Source organism: Camarhynchus parvulus, chromosome 1, assembly GCF_901933205.1.
Source record: "Camarhynchus parvulus chromosome 1, STF_HiC, whole genome shotgun sequence".
In the NCBI taxonomy this organism is placed as follows: Eukaryota; Metazoa; Chordata; class Aves; order Passeriformes; family Thraupidae; genus Camarhynchus; species Camarhynchus parvulus.
Window position 1 is genome coordinate 81,028,761 of NC_044571.1, and position 21,752 is coordinate 81,050,512.

The window sequence follows — 21,752 nt, forward strand, 5'->3', positions numbered from 1 at the left end:
ATTCTATTTCACAACTTAGATTAGATTTTAATTTTTCAGAAATTTTAGAAGGATGAATGTCAGAAAAAGAAGTGAGTACAGTGTGCCATTCCAAATTACCTATTACCTACGAGACCAATTCTAGAAAAAATTTTGTTAGAAAAAGGGTAGCAAATCTGAGAAACTTTCTCTTTTTTTGACAGTCAGAATTTGCAAGATTTCTCTCCACAATCATTAAGCAAATACCAATATCCTTCATGGTGTACAGTATAATTAGTAGGATTGACATCTAGTCCTTTATGTGCAAATAGCATGTAGAAAACAGTGAAGCACTTTATACTGAGGTAGTGCAACTTGTTGCAGAAATTTGTTCACAAATTCCTGTATTTCATAGAATTTAAAGGGCAAATTTGCACTGTGAGAGGTGACTTATCCTAATCAGCCTGGTCATGTTCTATTCCAGATAAAGTGTATTACTGAAAAAAGCGGTCATTGAAATGTACTTACTGTGCCATTATATTGACATTATTTTAACACAATCTGAGCCTACACTCCACACAATGGCAGCTTCCTGAAAAACAAAAAAGAGAAATACCAGGAAAACCTCTAACTATCATTAAAGAACCATACATCTACATACTTCAGTTTATCTTTCTCTTTTTCTTTTTCTGCAGGTTGTGACCTCATCCCAGTCCAGTATCTCAGATGGGGCGATCCCGAACCAATTGCAGCCGTAGTTTTTGCATGCCTGGGTCTGTTGGCCACACTGTTTGTTACAATTGTGTTCATAATGTACCGTGATACTCCAGTGGTCAAATCATCCAGCCGAGAACTTTGCTACATCATTCTGGCCGGCATCTGCCTGGGTTACTTGTGCACTTTCTGTCTGATTGCAAAACCTCAACAGATTTACTGTTACCTTCAGCGAATCGGCATCGGCCTCTCGCCGGCTATGAGTTATTCTGCTCTAGTAACTAAAACCAACCGCATTGCAAGAATCCTGGCTGGAAGCAAGAAGAAAATCTGTACAAAGAAACCTAGGTTCATGAGTGCCTGCGCCCAGCTGGTTATTGCATTTATCTTGATATGTATACAGTTAGGCATCATAGTTGCCCTCTTTATAATGGAGCCACCAGACATAATGCATGATTACCCAAGCATCCGAGAGGTCTACCTGATTTGTAACACCACCAACTTGGGTGTTGTGACTCCCCTTGGATATAATGGGTTATTAATTTTGAGCTGCACCTTTTATGCATTTAAGACAAGAAACGTTCCAGCTAATTTCAACGAAGCAAAATATATTGCCTTCACCATGTATACCACCTGCATCATTTGGCTGGCTTTTGTGCCAATATATTTTGGAAGCAACTACAAGATAATCACCATGTGTTTCTCAGTGAGTCTGAGTGCCACAGTGGCCCTTGGCTGCATGTTTGTGCCCAAGGTGTACATCATCCTCGCCAAGCCCGAGAGGAACGTGCGCAGTGCGTTCACCACGTCGACGGTAGTCCGCATGCACGTAGGGGATGGAAAGTCCTCTTCAGCCGCCAGCCGCTCCAGCAGCCTGGTGAACCTGTGGAAAAGAAGGGGATCATCTGGGGAAACGCTTAGGTAAAGTTTTCTAATGTGGGAGTGTGGGGAGGCAGTTGTCATCTTCTGAGAGTTACTAATAGGGGAAGGAGAAAGGGAAGTGTGCTAATTTCCTTTGCCTCTGCACTGGGAGTGGAGTGAGTCCTCTGTCCCACATCTGCAAGTTTTGATTTAGTCAAAATGCTATGCAAAAACTGTTGACAAAGCAATGGGAAAATAAAGTTGGAAGTGCTGGGTGTGACAACTGTGTATGAATCTAGGGAGAAAAACAAGATTGTGGGAGTAAAAAAAGCCCAAGAGAAGAAATACAACTCATTGTCTTGCCCTGAATGGACCCATTTATTATCTCTTTACCTTAAATGAACATCCTAGTGTCTGTATTTTGCCTCTAGTGACAACAGCAAGACAACAGGGTTGCTGCTAGAGTTCCATAATCAAGGTGGAGTGTTAAACACAAGAGTCATCATGAGCAGCCGCTCTTCTGTTATACCTTTTATCTCCTGTTCCCTTGATTTTCCTTTCTTATACTGTCTCTTCCTAATTTCTTTCTTTTTGTCCTCACCTATCTTCTCTTCCTTACCTTTTTCTGTAAACATCTTCCTAATGCTGACAAATTCAGCTGCTCACAGGCCCCGCTCTGTCTACCTTTCCTGCCATTGAACAGATACTCCCTTATATTTCTTTGTTTCTTCCAAATGTATTATTTGAATTCAGCAATCATGAAGACAAATTTTTGTTCAATGTATAAAAATTATCTTAAGTGAACACTAAATAGAAAGGAGAGCTCTGGAGTGGAAACTGCCCTGCTCCATAAACAGAACCTGTACTGTGCACCTTGCCCAGTAGTTGGTTTTCATCATTTAATCCTTTCACTTTTGGTATGGGTGCTATGAGAATGATTTAGGTTATTTAACTGCCGGCATTAACAAAAAAATCTGTTGATATGAAACTGCAAAGAAGCAATTTTGTCATTCCTCAGCTATGTATCTCTAGCCTGGAAGTGACATGTAGCTAGGTTTTTCTCCTCACTGAAACACACATGGATTTCAGGATTGATAATATGAATATTTCCAGACATGTCATTGTTCATAACTGCAGTTGGCATGGAACAAGGACAATTTGTACTTCCATTTATATGTGAATCACAATTTAAACCTGAGGGAGGATTTTATTAGTAATACCTGCAGGATATATTATGCCAAAGTGATTATTTTTTTCTGTCCGAATATTACTAATGATTCTCTTTCAGAGACTTTGAAGTGATACAAAAATGACCAGTCTATTACAAGATATTTTATACTTATGATCGGCTAATGATGGGGTTTTTTTCCAGTTCCTTTCCAGGTGCAGAGTAGGATGATATTTTCAAATGATAAATCATTTTTAGATTAAGTGATGGCTGCCTGAAATATCCTTTTCAGCCACTTTTGTGTCTATGTATAAATGACATGAGGTATTTGAATTAGAAGTCCTGTAGCAACTTTTGGGGCTGTTAAAAGAGTCATTCTTCAAAATATGTCTTTGCTAGAAGGCATTCTTCATTGAGATCATCATTATTTTCCCTCCCTTTTGCTGCAAAACTCATTTGCCACCTTGCAACCTTTTTACACAACAAGATGAAGTTATAGATGATAGAAAGATCTTGTGTTTGGGAAGGAATTTTTTGTCATCTGTTCAGGTCTGGTTTGGAAAGATGTTCCTATAAAATCTTTGTTTTGTTCTGAAAAGCAAAGAACATACTCCATTATTAAATGTCCTAAATAACAAGATGTATTTTCTTCTTTTTGAGGATTCTCTTTTCATTTCTTTACATCCCTCAGTGCATAGATAATATCTGCAGTAGGGAGATATTAACAGAATATAATAAATCATCACCAACAAGACTTCTTTTTCAATAGCACTGTCTTGGGAATTACTTCAATCCAAAAGAGCTTTGAGAGTGCCCAGTATGTGTGTGTAGGGATGGGAATGGCAGCAGAAAGCTGATACATTGACATATTTCCCTTGATACAAAGAACTTGTACTTTGCATTTGAAACTTGGAGAAAAACTTGTATGTCATCAGCAGTGTTCATCAATGCACAAAACTGGAGCAAAGAAGTTCATATGTCTGAATCCCCAGCCAATTAAGCTGTGATGGTGACACTGAGTTTAGTAGTACCTAGTCAGTGTGTGCCTGAAGGGTCAAGGCATCCAAGAGCAAAATGATTCCATCAATCCTGGGAAATTCTCTCTAGTCAATACCAATTCGATTACATGAAAGAGAGTCCTAAAAGGTGATAAGTACATTTAAAATGGTGCTCAGGACTTCACCTAGGTCTTGTATAATCTCCAAGAAAGTACAGAAAACCACTGTCAGCTTCAATTCCATTTAGTGTAGAAAATGAGCAAACAGAGTTCCACCATTTTACTTGATAATCAAATATTTCTTTGAAAAAAAATCTGGTTACAGAAAGCAATAGGTTTCAAGGTATTATTCAGTACAATGTTCAAAAGATTCTTTTGAACGTTATTCAAGTAAACACCAAAGTATTCAGAATCAAAGGAAATATGCACTAGAACTTCATGGCATCATTTAAATAGCTCAGAGGGGTTTTATTTAAAAGAGAGTGAGTCACTGTTGAATTTAAAAGAAACATGCTATTTAAGTCACCAGTGCATAGAGGGGCCTCTATCATTAGCATTTTGCTTCTTGACACTAATTTATAGCACAGTGTAGCATTGCATCAAATCATTGTCAAACAGATAATGCCAAAGCTCCATTCAGAGCTTTCACATCAGCCACAAAATGACAGATAACACGACTGCTTTTGCCTAAATAAAGCAATGCATCTGTTACAGTCCTAAATGACTTTTTGCATGGGGTGTTCTTCAATTAAGAAAACCCAGGCAAGCTGTGGTTGTGTGTTGGAATGAATCTTCACATACTGAAATATGTAGAAGGAGAGAGTAAAACTATTCATTACCCAGTGAAATGAAAACCATTTCATGTAGGTTATTGTGATTCAGCAGGACTCACCAAAATATATTCTGTCCTCATTTAAGGTGGGGTTAACGAACCTGACATTATCAGAAGTGACTTCACAAAGCAGAGTACTACAGAGCTGGAGTCAAAGCCCTATAACTGGTGTAGAGAGGCATCTGGAATTTCTGATTCCAGTCATCTTACCAGTTAGTTTCATAGTGACTAGGAAGGCCAAGAATACTTTGAGTAAATCTTGCCTTGAGGTACCAGGAATTATTATCACATATGCTACACAGCCTTTTTGCAAGCGCTGGAAGTTCAGGGCTCATTTATCCTCTCCTCACTCTCAGATAACTCAGTACTCCATGCAAGATAAAGGCTGTATATTTCTGCTGCAAGAGTTGCTCTTATGATATTTCTAGTCAGGACTGCACATCAAAGGGTCTCAGTCATGTTACCCTGACCTGGAGAATAGTGCAGATGTTCAAAAGCTCCTCTTGGCTTTTTAATATCATTACCCTGGATTTCACACAAAAAATTAACCACTGGTTGTTTATGTCTTCAGGAAGGTGTCTTTAAACGGCACACATGCTCCATTTTCCAAGCTTCACACTCATCTCCCCACAACTACCTGAAGAACAGCAAGATTTCTTGCCTTTAAAGCAAATAATAAACTGTTCTGAGTTACCAGCTAAGTATTAAAAACCTCCCTAAATGCTGTCTTTCCAAAATATATGTGCTGTTTAGTTCTTTAAAATCCTACCAGTATTTTTCTCAAAAGAGAGAAGCCTATAGATGTCCAGTACAAGCCAAAAGTACCCTCCTGAAACAAAACAAGACTGATTATTTTCTTCTTAGTCAGTAACTAAGCCAGAAGGTTGAGCAGCACTTTCAATCTGCAACCCAGGCAGGTAGCCATGATCACTCTAAAGGAAAGAATCATCACCAGCCCAGCCAGATAATGTTAGGTATCTTCAAGAAACATTGGCTGTGTTTTGTGCCTAATTACTCCATACAGCTGTGAACAGCACAATGCTAGACAACAGAATAACTATGCACATAAATTTCTGCACCTTATCATAGACACTTCTCTCACAAATCTTTTTTAGACTAAAGCTTAATAACTCAGTGTGGCAGTGATACTTTATTCTACTCAGATTAACTATGTGTTGAAGTATTTCCCAAATATTTAAAAATAAGCTATGGCTGTCAAACTAAACAGAAAACTCACCTGTTTTTTAATGTATTGTCATGCCCACTTAAGAAGTTTGCCCTGCCCTTTATGATTACAGAACTGAGCATTGCTCTGTGTGCACCTGCAGAAGTGATAGCACTGACAGCTTTCATCAGGACTGGGGATCCCTTGTCCTAGTGAGCCAAACTCACCTGTGCTTCATTAGGGGAACCACAATTTTTTCTTATACAAATCACGATCACTTTGTTTTATCTTACTAAGCTTAAACAAAAATGCTCACACATCCAATCCAGAATCAGGTTTCTTCCCCTCAAGCACTACAATGCCACATCAGAAAAAGCCATCAGGTGCCTGGGCTCACATGCTGTTAATTGCCATTCATTTCTCCTATGAAGAAAACATGGTAAGCAAGGTAGATTTTTTTCCCACTGAATTGGATTCAGTCCTGGACCACCAGTGTATATAGTTAGTGTATAATTAGACATCAGGCAGTCCCAAACTGTGCCATAATGAAATATTTTGGAAACAGGTGTCTACCAGCACACTGCATGCTCTGTTTCTGCAAGGAACAGCTGGTTTTCTCCCTTCCCTATCCTATTTTCCTGCTTATGATTGACTATATATATTTTGTTACAATTCTAACAGAAGCTATTTTGGACCAAAAAATAAGAAAATGTGCTTGTATCAGTCTAGAAGCTGCCATTCATAGTTAGAAATATTCCAGTCTAAGTATTATATAATGTATCATGCCATATTTCAGCACCAAAATCTTGGGGCGAGCTTTTTCAGAAGTCTGAATTTAAGTTTCTCAAAAAGCCCACTCTTTTTTCCACAGAATTTCTTAAAACAATACTTCTAATATTGAATATGAATGAAATCCATATAAAATACTGAAAAAGACCAATGGAATTTAAAATGTGAAAACTTCAGGTTTCACTACTGCTATGCTATAGTATGAAAAAAGTCCTGGAAGACACTGATTTTCCAGACAAATGAGAAACCCAATCAGAATAAACTTCTGCCACTGTTACACACACCATGCCAAGGTCCCCAAGATGCAACCCATGCAATTCCCACTATCCAGATATCAACTCTTCACTGGCTGAAAGCCACATATACGAATAAGCAGATAGATTTGAAGTCATGGCCATCGAGCTGTGATCAAGTCTTTTTAGAGTATGTGTGTGTATTATCAGCATGAGGACTTCAAATGTAAATGGGAAAGATTCAAATTTCCTATGCCTCAGCAACTTGCCTGAGATATGAAACAGGCCTGTTGTTTGACACAGAGCCTTTAGTCCTGTAAAGAAGATGGAGTTCAAGAAAAACTGAGAGATTTTTGTGGAAAGCTGAAGCTGGTTCTCATTCCTCATGCACAGGCCCATTGAGAAAGATACTGATCCTGAGTTTCTGCCGCAGCACATTCTATTGAGGCACATTTTTATAGTGCAACTGCCAGTTTTGACTTCTTATATATGCAGTGAACAATTTCTCTGACACATTTTGAACCATAATAAAAGAACACCACACCACACTTCCAAACTAATTTTTAAAAACTTAAATTTTAAAAAACACAGCCTATAGGTTCATACTCAAAATTTTCATAATCAAAGGTCTGAGATACTCCTGGTGATCTGATTGGTCATACAGTACACTAAGACTAACATCAGGTCAATCATCTGGCAAAACAAGACAAAACACAACTTTCCTAAACTCTAGACTAACAGTCACAGATTTCATAAAAGTCGTTGACTCTGCAGTTTCTGTGGGTAGTTGAACTGATTGAAACAGGGAAAAGATGAAACTAAATATAGGAAAGGTTGTAAACTCACAAGACTGAGCTCAAAACTAGTGCATAACCTCCTATATGGAGTAATATCAGCAGCTGGTTGCTGGCTGCTGACAGCATGGGTTGCTTTCCTACTGGAACTTGGTGGAGCTGTTCTGTCTTGTATAAAATAAACACTGGAAAAGAAAAAGGAAAAAAAGCATTGGGAAAAAAAAGAGTTACTTTCTACCCTGGTGAAAAATAAAATTATTTTTAATGTCAGTCAGTGTCAGAGGAGAGGTCCCATCCTGCCTGTCTTATACCCATCAGACTGTTATAATAGCTTTACAGTAAAAGAGCTTTCCAATTCCCGTTTTATTTCACCATGAAAAGAAAACAAACATGGGGGACATTATTTGAAATCCCGAAGTTTTATAGACTAAAGAAGTAATTTAGAGGTGTTTTTTAGTGTTGCTAAACAGCTCTTGCGTGTACAGAGAATTAATTGGGAGATTATCAAAGAATGTGAACTGGGAGAACGAATGCTTAAGTTACATTGTAGAAATTATTGGCACCATCTTTCAACCACTAACAGTTGTAACAATTACCATTGTCCACCTCAATGCAATAAATCCTTCTAGCCATTGCCCACCTCAGTGCAATAAATCCTTTTGGAAGCTGAAAAGTAGAAAAGCTGTTCAAAACAGGACCACATATTACTATAGGGCAAAAGATGTCACAGGAAAATCATTGTGCACTAGAAAATAAGTTAATTTCTCCTGATGCTCTTTAATGGGACACTTGACTACAAATTGCCCCAAAGTGGTTAGATGCCTCTGTATTATGAGTTGATGGTCGAAAAGTGAGGGCTAAGCTTCTTGCATGACTTAGTGTAATTAAAGCAGATTACAATTTACATGAGGTGAAGGTTTGGTCCAACGGGTATTGTTCTTATCTAAAAAAAGAAAATCTAGGCATAGTGATACAAGATACTATTTGTTTGCTTCATAGCCTTGCTAAAATTGAATTTTGATGTATGCAGGGTAAAAAACAAATGACTTTTCAGAGAAAGTCATTATCCTTTTGATGGATTAGTCTGTATTTATTAATGAATCAGTTCCCAAATGGATCATTTGGAACTATTTTAATCTAATATGTTACAAAAATTTAGATTGAGAGATTACTGAATGATTTGAGTCCTTCACTTTTCCCTAAATAATTTAGTCTTGGTGTCTTTTTGGACAAGCTTGATACTGCGATTAATTAAACTTCAAATACTCTGAAATGACTGAAGAATATTTTATAAAACTCAGTGAAAGGTATCACTGAAAGCTTTGGATAAATTGCTGCTAAAACATTCCATCTGTATAATAAATTTATACTCTTGAATGACCTTATTACAATGGTTTTGTGTACAGTGCTAGTGCTGTTGTTTTGAATTTTCCCCTCAAATTTAATTAAAATATTGATTGCTTGATTGGTTGATTGATTGATTGATTGATTTATATCATTTTCTTGGCTGCATTAACTGAGCACATGTCTTCAAGCCTAATATTTGGCATTATTTATATTATTAAGACACTGTTACCATCATTTTGAAACAAATATCATAGCTGAATTCTGCAAATTAAATGACATTGTGAACAGTTCCCTGCCTACTGTTACCCACATATGCTTTATGTTGCAAAATGAAGTCTTGCTACTGCACTGCAAAAAAGAAAAGGAAGGAACAGTGAAGACAGGACCCAAAGGTTCATATTTATTTAGGGAAAGGAAGAATATCTATTTTTTAATAGTAGTGTTTATCCTTTTTACATTTTTTTAATCTTCAAGCCTGTCTCCCAAAATTCTGGTGACAAATAAAGGCCACCATATACTATAACACCACTGTCCTTGTCACACATGCTGGAAAGCACCCAGAGAAGCCATGCAGGTGTTCTCATTAGCATGCACAATGTAGGTCCTGTCTACCAGGTTTGTCTACCCAAGGAACTTCTGCTTCTTTCTACAGCAAACTTTGATAAAAACTGGCATTGTAATTGATTTGATGCACTGTAATTAATCTGATAAACAAAAGGCTAGGACATGCATCCCTCTCCTTCCAAGGTCCACCAAGTCACCAAGCAGTCTGCCACTGTAAGAGCACCTGTATGAATTATAATGAATGGCATTTGTACTTGTATCCTGAATGTTGATGTGGCCTAATGGAAGAGATGGCATTTCATCTGGCTGAGAGCTGTACTTGGTGACAAATACCTTTTCATGACTGTGACTGAAATTTAAGGCAGATGTCTGCTAAAATATATAATCTTTATATATGTTTATAATATATAGCAATTTTAATCTGCTGTAGTTTTGACTATAGCATTATATGTCGAACATTTATATAGGTGAGACTCTACTGTATGAAAATCCTGTACAATGGTTTTTCCAACACTTCAGAAAAAACTTTCTGGAACAAGGGAATTAAAAAGACTTGTAATATTTTGCTATCACTCTAATCTTCCCTTGAGCCAATATAATGCTTTGTATATCATTCCAACAAAAATGTTATTTTAATTCACCAGCTACAATTATGTATGATTGCTTAATTAGAACAAGCTTTAAAAAAAAGTGAAATATTATGCTGAACTTGAAAAAAAAATTGTGAGTTTGGATCTAAAGCAATTTTACTTGCTGAAATTGTGCTAATAAGCAACTAATGTTTATCCGTTGGGGTTTTTTTTAATATGAAAAAAGTGGCATGCTTAATAATATACAATTTATTTTAGCCACTACATAAATGGGGATATTTCACACAATAAACAGAGACTATTTCAAAATTTTCAGTGCAATATGCTGCAATTTCAAGATAGCATGACCAATCTCACAGAATCAATTTTCAAGAACACAGTGTATTTGTAGTTCAAAGCAGCCCCTACAGTAAAAACACTAAATATTTTTCATATTCCATTCTTTAACATTTGTGCAGAAATCTTTAAACATATTATCTAATCTAAAGGCTAGCTTTAACTCTGCTGCCATGAAATTTAAGTTCTTCATCATTTCTTAATATCAAGACCAAGGAATATTGCAAGTGGAATATATTGCTTGTATATAAGTTAGCAGTGTCAAGCACATATTGGGTGCTCAATAATCAATAACACTTCTGTGTGGCAGTATGAGATTGAATTTGAAATAGGGATTTATGACTGATCTCCGTCTCCAACACAATAAATTACATTTGATTTGCATTTTAAAAACCTAAAAATACTCTGAGATATCTTCAGTTAGTTAAACATTTTTACTGAAAAAGAGGGAAAAAACCCTTATGTCAAAGAGTAAAAACCAGTTTATAATTGCTCATATCCTTTTTTTAGCGAACAGATTGTTTGAAAAAACTACTTTTGCTATTAAAAGCTTTTGTCTTTTGAGAAATCTCTCACCCTGCGTGTTGTGGGCATTTTAAGAGAACCTGTGCATTAACATCCACATTCTAGCCATAGATTATTTTTCAAGGATTCAAGACTGTCTTTGACCAAACTATTCACAAATTTAGGCTATGGTACAACTTCTAGGTCTCCCCTGCCAATATCCTCCAGACAGCGGATGTACAGCTATGTGAAATGTGCTGCTGATCAAGGTATCCAACACTTTCTGCATGGAAACTGGGAAAGAGCAGAAGTACGAGGGACCATGAAAAAAGATGGGTCTCACCCTAACATGAAGTGAAGACCACCAGGATACCATCACCTGGATCTACTGTGCAGGAAGAGTCTAAAAAAAGCCCATATCTAGAAACTAGGAAAAAAAAATTCCTGTCAGCACAGGAAAAAAATTCCTGTCAGAGCAGGAAAAAAAATTAAAAAATTTAAAAAAAAAAGAAAAAAAAAGTAGGACTCTACACATATATAAAAGCTGATTTCTGTAGATTTTAGTGAACCACTATTGATCTCATTCAGGATGATGATACCCATATTCCCCCTTTGTTTCCCATAGTATCCATTAATATTGGTCTACAAGAGGAGTTTTATTGGAAGGTGAAGAAGTCCAGAGAAAAACCTTCAAACCTGAGCAGTCTCATTGGTGTTTCCTACCATGTATCAAATGTACATTGACTGCACTAAAAACCAAGGCAGTGTAGTCATGGTTTCTCAGTCCAGGCATTTCTTTCTCTCTAGTGAGGCTCTCTGGAGAGAGCAGAGCACTGCTGTGTAAGATAGAGTGATGTGACCAAGCATTTGGCAAATGGATAAGCTCTGCAGTGACTGAGTTATTGGGAATTACTTCCCAAATTTCCTGTCACTGATCAACAGTTATAAAACATATTAGTATTTATCATTAAATATTTTCCTTAAGGAAACTTGCTCCTGTGCCAAAAAAATGACACAGATCACCATTCCCCACCAAAAGATGTGAGAAAAATTTTTAAAGATGACCCAAAATATTTTAAATCCTATAACAGAATTTAGTTGCTGCCTTTCTACACAGAATCAAAGTCTTCTATCTTTTTTATAGCCAATGTATAGTCCTGGAATTGGAGAAAATGAGAAAATAAATTTGTTCTTGTGAATACTGCTCACACTGTACTGTTTTATGAATCTTCCAAAATACCCAATTACTTTTCACAGTTGTAGTTCTTATGTCAACTGCAAAGAAATGCCTGAGGGTTTTCCCTCTCAACAGATTTGCTCTTTTAAAGCAGTCCTTGGTTTTAACAATCTGGAAGGGGACATTTTTCTAATGCAAGATGTTCTGAGTCAAAGTAATTTCCTGTGTTTGCTCTGAGAGTTGAAAACATTTTATGCAGAATCTTTGGTGTGCCTTTTCAGAATCATCACTCAAAGAATTTTGGAACTTCATTTCAAGTTAGAAGCACTTTCCACACCTGCAGGATTGATTAGAGTTTGGTCACTGTTTTCATAATTCCATGGACATTTAGCACTGACTGAATGGCAGCATAGCAGTTACTATGGCTCAAGATTTTGAGGTTTTATGAGGCAACATGCTGTTTCTTGTGGTCCAATTTGCTCTTGAGTGGATGGATAAACTTGAAAGATTCATAACAGTGTCTCTGCTGATTTTCATGGTAGTGAAATTTATGCTGATGTGAAATGGACAGTTGTGGAGGTTTATTTATCTGGGTCACATCCATCCTAGCCTATGGTTCTTCAGGATGGAATTACCTAGGACATTTACCTCTTGCTCCTTTTTGTTGATTACTTTCTAGAATCCTGCCTATTGTGAGTATTTAGAGTCTCCCAGTTTTTCCTAGTTTTGATTTTTTCCCTATGCCATGCTAGGCAAAATATCTTTTTTGGTTATTTACTCTAAACATAACTGTGTTTCCATCCTGATCTTCTTAAATTCTACTTTCTTCAATGTCTAACACCTTCACTCCAACTTTATTTCCTTTTTTTTCTGTGAAGTTTCTGCACATTCTTTTCTTCTCTTTTTCTCTAACTATCCCAATTAATTTTGTATAATCCAGTTTGACTTCGTTTGTATTTTTCAGTAAATTTATCTACTCTCTAAACCCATCCACTTTTTCTCCACTCTAGGAATCGACTTCCATTTAGTACGTGTGTCCTGTGCGAGCTTCGTGCCTATCTGGGAGCACTACATACTTCACTCCAGATGGTCTTAAAACCTTGGTAGCCAGTCTGAAAAATTGCTGTTGTTCTCCTTTTAGTAAGGTTATAATTTGTAAACCAAAGGACTTTGCACTTATACATCTCATTTGGCTGTCTCCGGTTCACTCTCAGATTCACTAAGTTTCTTCATTAGTGATTTATTCAATATACTCTGTATCTGAGGGTCTACTACATCTGCATCCAATATTTAGTTCACTTTCTCTGTACTCAGGTTATTTATCTTTTACAGGGTAATTCTCTTCAAGGTACTTTTGTTATCTAGATCAGATTAAGGAATGAGCAACAGAAAAATTCATTATTCTGTGATTTTAACAGTGTTAAATGCACAAGATTCCCCACAGAAGCGTGTTAAAACCCCACAGTGCAGCTCATAGGATTTGGAAGTGGGGTATTACTATCTCTTTGAGAAGACACATGCAGATGCTTTGCCCGTTTTTTTCTTAAAGGACCTAAATAGGTACTTCAACACCTAGCACAAGATTTGTACAATTTGGGTGAAGTTCACAGCTGGGAGGAGAGACCATATGAGACCTCTACATTACTCACATCCCAGCTGAGTGTTCAGAGAGTAAATAATGACCAGGTCTTATCTTGTATCCTATCCATGAATTAATTAGATGATCAAGTATTAATCTGTTTATCCAAGTGATTCTTTTCATGGAAGTGTAAGATCTTCTACATAAAATACGCACAGTACTGCACTGGGCTCTAGGTTTGGATTGATCTCACTTGACCTTATGTCTAGATCTCAGCAAGTCATCTAACTTCAATTTGTTGCCAGTGGAGAGAGGAAGTCCCATTCACAACATGAACTGTGAGCCCACACCAATTTTACCAAACCAGCCCACTACTCTGGTGTTTGCTTTGAAAAGTGAAACAAACCACGTATTACAGAGATGTAGGATCAGGGGAATAAGTTATGGCTCAGAACATGGCCACCAGCTGATTTCCCACTGATTCTTAAGTGTTGCTTCCCTTAAACTGTTGGTCTAATTTCTCTGTTTTAGTCTAACTCAAAAAAAATATTAAAGTGTTAGCATGCTATTTATTCTGTAAAACTATTTGGCTTCTCCTATATAGAGATACAGATATATATAGAGAGAGAGATATATATAAAGAAAACGGTGAGCACCTGTCCCGCATAACCCTGTTGGCTTTAACACTGGTCTGGGGTTTTATGCAGTTATTCCACCACTCCCCCAGCTGCTTTGCACTCTTCTCTACCACTGCCACAGTAACATTCATGCGCATGGCCCTTTGCACAGCAGCTGACCAAGAAAGCTGTGCACACAATCACTTCTCTCTGTTTGCTCCTGTTGTTGTCGTGATTTATTAGGTACAAAGGCAGGAGACTGGCCCCCCCGCACAAGTCGGAAATAGAGTGTTTCACCCCAAAAGGGAGTATGGGGAATGGTGGGCGAGCTACAATGACCAGGTAAGCAAAGAGCAAGTGGCCTTAGGTCAGTGTGATATGTCTGTAAACAGAAGAAGCAGCCTTGGATAATTCCAGGCTAGATCTTCTGTCTGTAATTCCTGTGTATCCCATAAAGTATGTTTAGAAAGAAAAAAAGAAAAAAAAAAAAAAGAAAACAAGTTGCCACTGCTGATTTATGTGTTCCATCTGACTACGAAAAAACCCTGCACTGTGTTCATTCCAGTGATCTGAACCACATGTCCTGTGTGATGCTGTTGTAATATGGTGCTTTGGGAAGGAGAAATCTTACATCTCATTAAGCCACTTGGGCAGATGAAAAGAAGCAGAATTCAAACCTGGAGTAAGAGTAGGTCCGCTTCATTTGAGGGGTTACATTAAGTCTAACCAAAAGAACTTTTGAAAAGGGCAGAGAAAAACTGATTGATAAAAACATATTCAATATGAAAATGTTGGTTCTTCTCAATCAAAATATCTTATGGAAAAGTTCTGAGTTTTACAGTTATTTTAGGGAAAGGTTTCAAAGTAATTTTAAATACTGTTTAAAGCATTTTTTAATAACTTTCTCAATTGAATTCATATACTTATTTTTCTTTGTTGTCATTATATTTTGCATGATATTAAGCAATGCTACAATTTAATAATGTCAAATACTAGATTTTTTTTCAATGTTACTAGGATTAACTGCTTTAGTATAGCCATTTTGATGGTTTTCCTATTGAAATACTTCGAACTACATAATTCTGTGCAATACTTGGAGATTTCAGCAATTCTTCTCGTTCTGAGTCCATCCAGATTTCCAAAAGTTGAGCTCTCCCATGGGATAGAATTTTCATTTCTCCATACATGTCCTTTCATAAATATATAAGCACATACATGCCAAAGATGGTTATACATCTTTCATGAAACAATGTTTTAAGAAGCATTGTGTCATTGCGTTATGTCCTACTAAGCATAAGAACCATTTTACTATTTATTAAAAGACCTGCTCATTCCTTATCAAGCCTCATAGGATATTTACAAACATAACAGTAGAGCACAGGGTGACCAAATTATACCATCACTTTTCCCAAGTGTTACATCCCTTGGGAAATTTTATCATTGCAGGAGGATGTTCAGGGAGACAATTGCACAGTGTTATGTTTCCCTTGGGTACAGCATTCACGCACACACGTAGGGCCATCAACACTCACACCACACAGCACACACCTGGGGGCTCCTGCGGTTAAAATACCATCAGAAACCTTGATTGCTGAGTGTTGCACACAAAGTATGTTTTTTGTCAACTGGAGTGGTTTCTTGTCTATGTGTCATCTGGAATTTTTTTTCTTACATTGCATTGCCTTCAGCAATATTTATTCTTCATTTAAAAGCTATCTGAAATCAATATGTGATGGAACTTTGAAGAGTGGAAAAGTACATGTAATTGTCAGACAACTGTATTTTGTTGTACAGTATTCAGCTCGGTTTTACCTGGACATATATACACATTTGAAGAACTTATTTTTTATATCTTCACAGTGAAGAATCTGTTTGCATTCCAGACTGTAATCAATCTGAGTCAAGTAGAGAGGAGAAAAAGATTCCTGTAAAGAGGATGCCCTAACAGTCAAAAAGACTGGAAACTGTGTCAGTCTAATAGTTCCACAGCAAGACTGTCAGCTGCAAGACCTACTCAAACAGTTAAGAACACCTGCTGCTTGACAGAGAGTGCAATTGCATTTGATGGCTGTGTTTTGTAGCCACAATGTCCTGGCCAATGGTGCTTGCCCAATTTTGTGAGCTCAGCAGAGTTGCCATTGAATAGCCTGGGAATCTCCCAGAGAGAACTCAGACGCTGCAGGACAGAAAGTAGGTACATTCTCACATCCCAGTAGGTATCAGACCAGTGCTAGAAGTCACTGAGATGAAGAGCAGATGGAAAAAGACATACAAGGGCCTGACCATTTGTGAATGATGAAAAAACTCATCACCTCATGGGACAAAGAGGTCTCATGATACTGACCAAATGCCACTTACAGTCTTCCAGTCTAAATAATGCCATGCAATTCATACTGGGCAGAGCAGTTCAGCTCGTGTCCGCAAAAACCTCGTGCAACATTATAACTGTATTCCAGCCCTAGTGTGAACATTTCCCACATCTGGGCCTAACTATCAGTTAATATTAGTATTACAATTGGCTTTGGATGTTGCAAGATGAAAAATTACACACAATTAGACGTAGTGGGTACATTATGTGTTGCCTTGAAAGGCTATTTCTAAATAGGGAAGTTACAACCTCCTGCATCACCTGTGGGAATCATTCACACATATATGATAAAATCAACTACGGGAATTAGACGTTTTATGAAGCTTTCACAAAGCAGCCATCACAATATCTGTTCTTTTGCATTTCTTGCATAATATATACATTTTTTTATGTGATTGAATGCAATGAATAAGAAACTGTTTAATAACTCACAGGAGTAATTTTCCTGCTGATAAGTCCCACGCACAAAAATACTTCTGCAATTATTTATTAGGCATGCCTTACATGTAAAATTCATCCAATTGCATGCTTTTTGCAGAAGATAGAAGTCAAAACAATCCTTGACTTTGGAGATACAAAGAGGAGAGTTAATTTTTTTTTCATTGGTTTATTGGTTGGTTTGTTGGTTGGTTTTTTGTTTGTGTTTTGTCTGGGTCTTGTGTTTCTTTTTTTGTGCACTGCTTTTACACTTGATTTCAGTGTCAGGTAAGGTGATGGTTTCTATTTTTCCCAATTCCCACTTCATTCCTTTAGCAATGAGAACAATTAAAAATCAGGTTGACCAATAAATGCTGAAAACACCTTAAAGCATGTTCTGCTTTAAGTGGAACTCAGGAAGAGGAGCTCAGAGTTCAAGAGGCGTCATTGTCCTCTCTCCATCTTGTGAATAGAATGTTCCAGTGTAGCAGAGAGGTGCTCAGAGATGCTTGAAAGGGCATTTTTTCAGACAAAAAGCATAACACAGCTCTAGTTATCTTAATTAACAGTAGCAATGAGGTCGTGGTAGTAGAGGAAAGAAGATACATCTTATACCAGGATCATTTTTGCATTTTGGATTATGATCACTGATGTACTAGAAATGTTTAATTCAGATGCCCAACCCTCCATTTCTCAATCTAACCAGGCATGCTGCTGAAGCAGTTACCAGAATCAGCATCACTGGTGGCTGCACTGGGAGGTCACTGACAAAGATTTTGTCCATCAACTCCCTCTCACTTTGTAGTTTCTTTCATACTTACATATTAAAGTCACTCATATAAATGTCAGCTGGGATTTTTATGAGGAAAGGAGGTATCAACACATTATGATTTTTAGAGTAATATAAATAATTGCTCTTGCTGTTCACTACAGAAAACTACTCTGAAAAATAATTGCAAATCATTGTTTATTTCTAGAGCTCAGGACATGACAAAAGTATTTTTTCCCTGTATTTTTCCTCTTTTCTGTTTTGTTGTCATTTATTTCCACAGAAAAAGCAGTATGAGATTAATTTAAACTAAATAACTTGAGTGATATATCACTAGCAGGTTATTTGTTTGTGGCAGAATTGTCTTTTACCCAGGGAAACAATTACATAGGCATGTCGAGGTTTTTCTTAAAAGCTTTTTAAAATAAGAGGAATAGCAACAAAATAAAACCTTACAGTGGTAGAATTTACCTAATTTAGACATCTTTGGTTCTGCATCAAGTTATCCAGGTTGTTCTATATTTCTGGGAGAAACTATGACTTGCTTCTTCATAGTTGTATACTGAAGTTCACCATTCTACCACTTATTTCATTTCAGTGTTTTTAGCATGTTGCAAGGCACTTGCATTTTCCCAGGGCTGAAGAACTTGGGTCACTACAAGGAAAAAAATAATGATCTGAGATTGCAGGAGACAAGATGAAAGAAAATGCATATTTGCTCCTACTTGAATTCATCATGGGCACACACATATACGCACACCATCACTTATGAAGAATCAAGTTTTAATTAAGTATGCAGATAGCACACAAATCCTTTTCAGGCAGAGTGATTATATCATTGAGTCCTTAATAAGGTTTCAGCAGAGGAGTCTAATAGGAGAACAGATTCTTACTATTTACTTTGAATAACAAGGGTTCTTCTTGGCAGAAAGTTATATGGGCTGAGCCAAGTACAGAAGTTTATCCTGCTTATCACTGCCAGTTGCTTCTGGGGATAACATGGGGAAGAGTTCATTCTTAAAGATGCAAGAAGTCTGCACAGTGTCAGAACTATACCTTAATTGCCACACTTCAGCCATTGAAACATCTGGGCACAAATTTTCTACCAATTTTAGCTCCATAAAATTTAGACCAATGTTCTAAAATATGAAATTCCATTCATGGGCTTAAAAAATTTAAGAATTTGAAATCTTTCCTTATTGTAGTCACATGAGGATGGGTTGCAAACATATCATACATATCTCCATCAAGTTATTGTCCAGTGTGTGTTTGCAGTTGTACCATTTCAAATTTGGAGTTAGATACCCATATTAGTATGCGACAGAGACCAAAAATTCCCTAAATATTTTTATGGTTCCACTTATATTTTGGTTTCCACTATGCAGCTATGCATTCTAGGCTTTCTTAAAAAATAATGGATTCCATCACTTTAAACTGATTTTCCTAGTTCAGTGAAAGATATTAAGAGAAGAAGTCACTCATTTTCAAATTGCATAGCTTTCAGTATGCAATTTGTCTCCAGTACTGGTCCTAGGCATTCAGCACCAGAATTAATTTTAGCAGCTCTGGTTAATTAACGAGAATGGCACCCTTGTTAAAATATGAGAGTTTTCAGCTGCTGTGTCTGTAAATTCCTCTTCCTGTTTTTCATTTCTTCTGCATTTTGAAGTACCTTACAAAAAAATTTGCTTCACTAGCACCTGGCTAAAGAAACACTTGTGGCAGACCTATGCACCATCTCATAAATAATCATACAACAGAAGAAGAAAATGTTGCAACAAAAGTTCTACTACCTCAACAAAAACAAAAGACCAAGTAACCCATTCTAGACAGTTAAAAAAATATTTGTAAAGGGAGAGGAATATTTTTTTTTCACACCTAAGTGTATAAAAAGCAGTTAATAGCTCTCATGAACAGAAAAAATCCTTAAAGACAAAACTCAAGTGTCTCTAAAGAGATTCAGTATGAGAAAAAAAAATTAGAAACAAAACTAATTGCTATTCTGTCATCAAGTGGACAACTGTAGAAGAAATATTTGAAATATCAGCTACTTCAGATTTTCTCATTTATTCTAATTTCATTTCTTGTACATATTATGTAAGTAAGTCTAGAAGGCAGGGAAAAAGCCAGTCTATCAAAATCAAAGCAACTTTTAGTAAAGACAATGGAGAAACAATTACTGTCTGGCTCTCAGGAAATCTCTCTTTTGCATAAATCTGAACCTAATTAACCTATAGCAAAAGAAATTCAAAACAAAAAAAGCCTTCTGCAAAAGGCTTTGTTAAAAAAAAATCTGAACATTTTGGTATCGCTGGTCGAAGTTTGCTCCATTCTCCTCTGCTCTATTCAGTACAATGCGCCAGCAGAAGAACTGGCAGAGCAGAAGAATGGGATGGAAAAATTTGTATTCAGCCAAACTTTGTAGTGAAATCCCTTTGGGAGTTCAAAAGTTTAATTATTCTCTTTTCAACTGACAGAGCCAAAATCTGTTTAAAAGAAAAATCTAAAATTTCACTATCCAAAAGTTTCCCATCATTGAAGAGTCAAGGCAGAGCTGGGCATAGGAAATGTAAACAATTCCACTCCTAGATATCCTATTTTAAGTCTGTGATCTATCTTTATTTATCTATTTTTAAGTTGTGAGCATTGCATGGTTTCCAGTTAACTTGACAAAGTACCAATCAATATGCAGTTAGAGCAGGATCTTAAAGTATTATCACAGCAATTTATCCACAACCCACTTTCATGGCAATATAAGAAAATAAGTGGTGCTCCTTTCACAGAGGCAAAAAAATGATTGCACACTTCAGTCCAGTGTTGACTTCCTAATGAGTAGGTGCAGCATGATAAAACATAGGATGCATTTCTGAGGCAGAAATTCTTTAGCTATTCACTTTAGCTATAATTTTTCAGTAAGGGTTCACTCCTTACTGAAAAAATTATAGAATCAAGAAGGTTGGAAAAGACCTCTGAGATCATCAAGTGCAGCTGTAAACCCAACATCACTGTGTTCACCACCAAACCATTTTCCCAAGTGCTGCATCCAAATGTGTTTGAACATTTAGAAGGATGCTGATTCTACCACTTCCTTGGGCAGTCCATTCCAATGCCCCACCACATATTCAGTGGATGGTGTTTGTGTCCTATTCATTTTGTAATATCAAGGTATTTGCAGTGAATTATGGTCAAGTCTTTCAGACTTTTGCACAAAATTTGTGTTAAACAGCCATCGGGTCTCCTTCAGAGCCCCAGGATCAACATGAGAGCCACGTGCAGAGATTACTCTTGGGCAGAGTACAAAAGTGTGAGTGTTTCAGCCAAGACTGACCCAAACCCAAACTGAGATTCAGGGAGGCTGGTGGCTTGCATCATGAAGATTTAACTGTTCACTATCTTTCCCAAGGGTTTGATGCAAACTCAGATTTCATCCTTTCCCTTTCCCCAGGTTCTTTAGCCTCATATCCCTCCTTAATTATTGTCTCTTTAACTGTGACCAGGGAGGGAGTAGCATGTTGCTTTCACAAACTCTTAGAATCTGGTCTTCGGGCCATGAAAATATTTATATGCATTTAGTACACTTTTAAAAGGGTTTGAACATCTGTACTGTCAGTTCTTGAAGTCAGGAGGGGTGCTAGAATACACCACTTTCTTTGGGCAAGCATTTCTATCTGCATTGACTAATCCTTCATGTTAATGGCATTTATTTCACCCCTGTGTCAGGCACAGGTCCTTCTAAGACCTCACCAGGAGGACATCCAGGACTGGGTCTGCATCCTCTCTTTCTTCCTGATCAAAGTTACAAGCGCCAGATCATTCTCTCTCCTGGTCCAGGTCAAACACATCAGCAACCGGGACAAGGTTTCATGGTCACATAGCAGAACTAGAGGCAAGATCTCATCTGCCAAACAATCCAAATTCTGTTCCTGCTGCTGTCACTGAGATCCCACTGAGCTCAGGACTCAGCATGACCAGT

At 37.1% G+C, this 21,752-nt stretch overlaps 1 protein-coding gene across 2 annotated transcripts in view; it reads left to right on the forward strand.

Moving 5' to 3' along the window:
• Positions 1-21,752, forward strand: part of GRM5 (glutamate metabotropic receptor 5) — a 244,159-nt gene that overhangs the window by 212,971 nt on the left and 9,436 nt on the right. For both annotated transcript variants that reach the window (XM_030953066.1, XM_030953076.1), the window contains one exon: positions 654-1,593. In XM_030953066.1, coding sequence (XP_030808926.1) covers positions 654-1,593 — 940 coding nt within the window. The remainder of the gene's footprint in view (positions 1-653; positions 1,594-21,752) is intronic.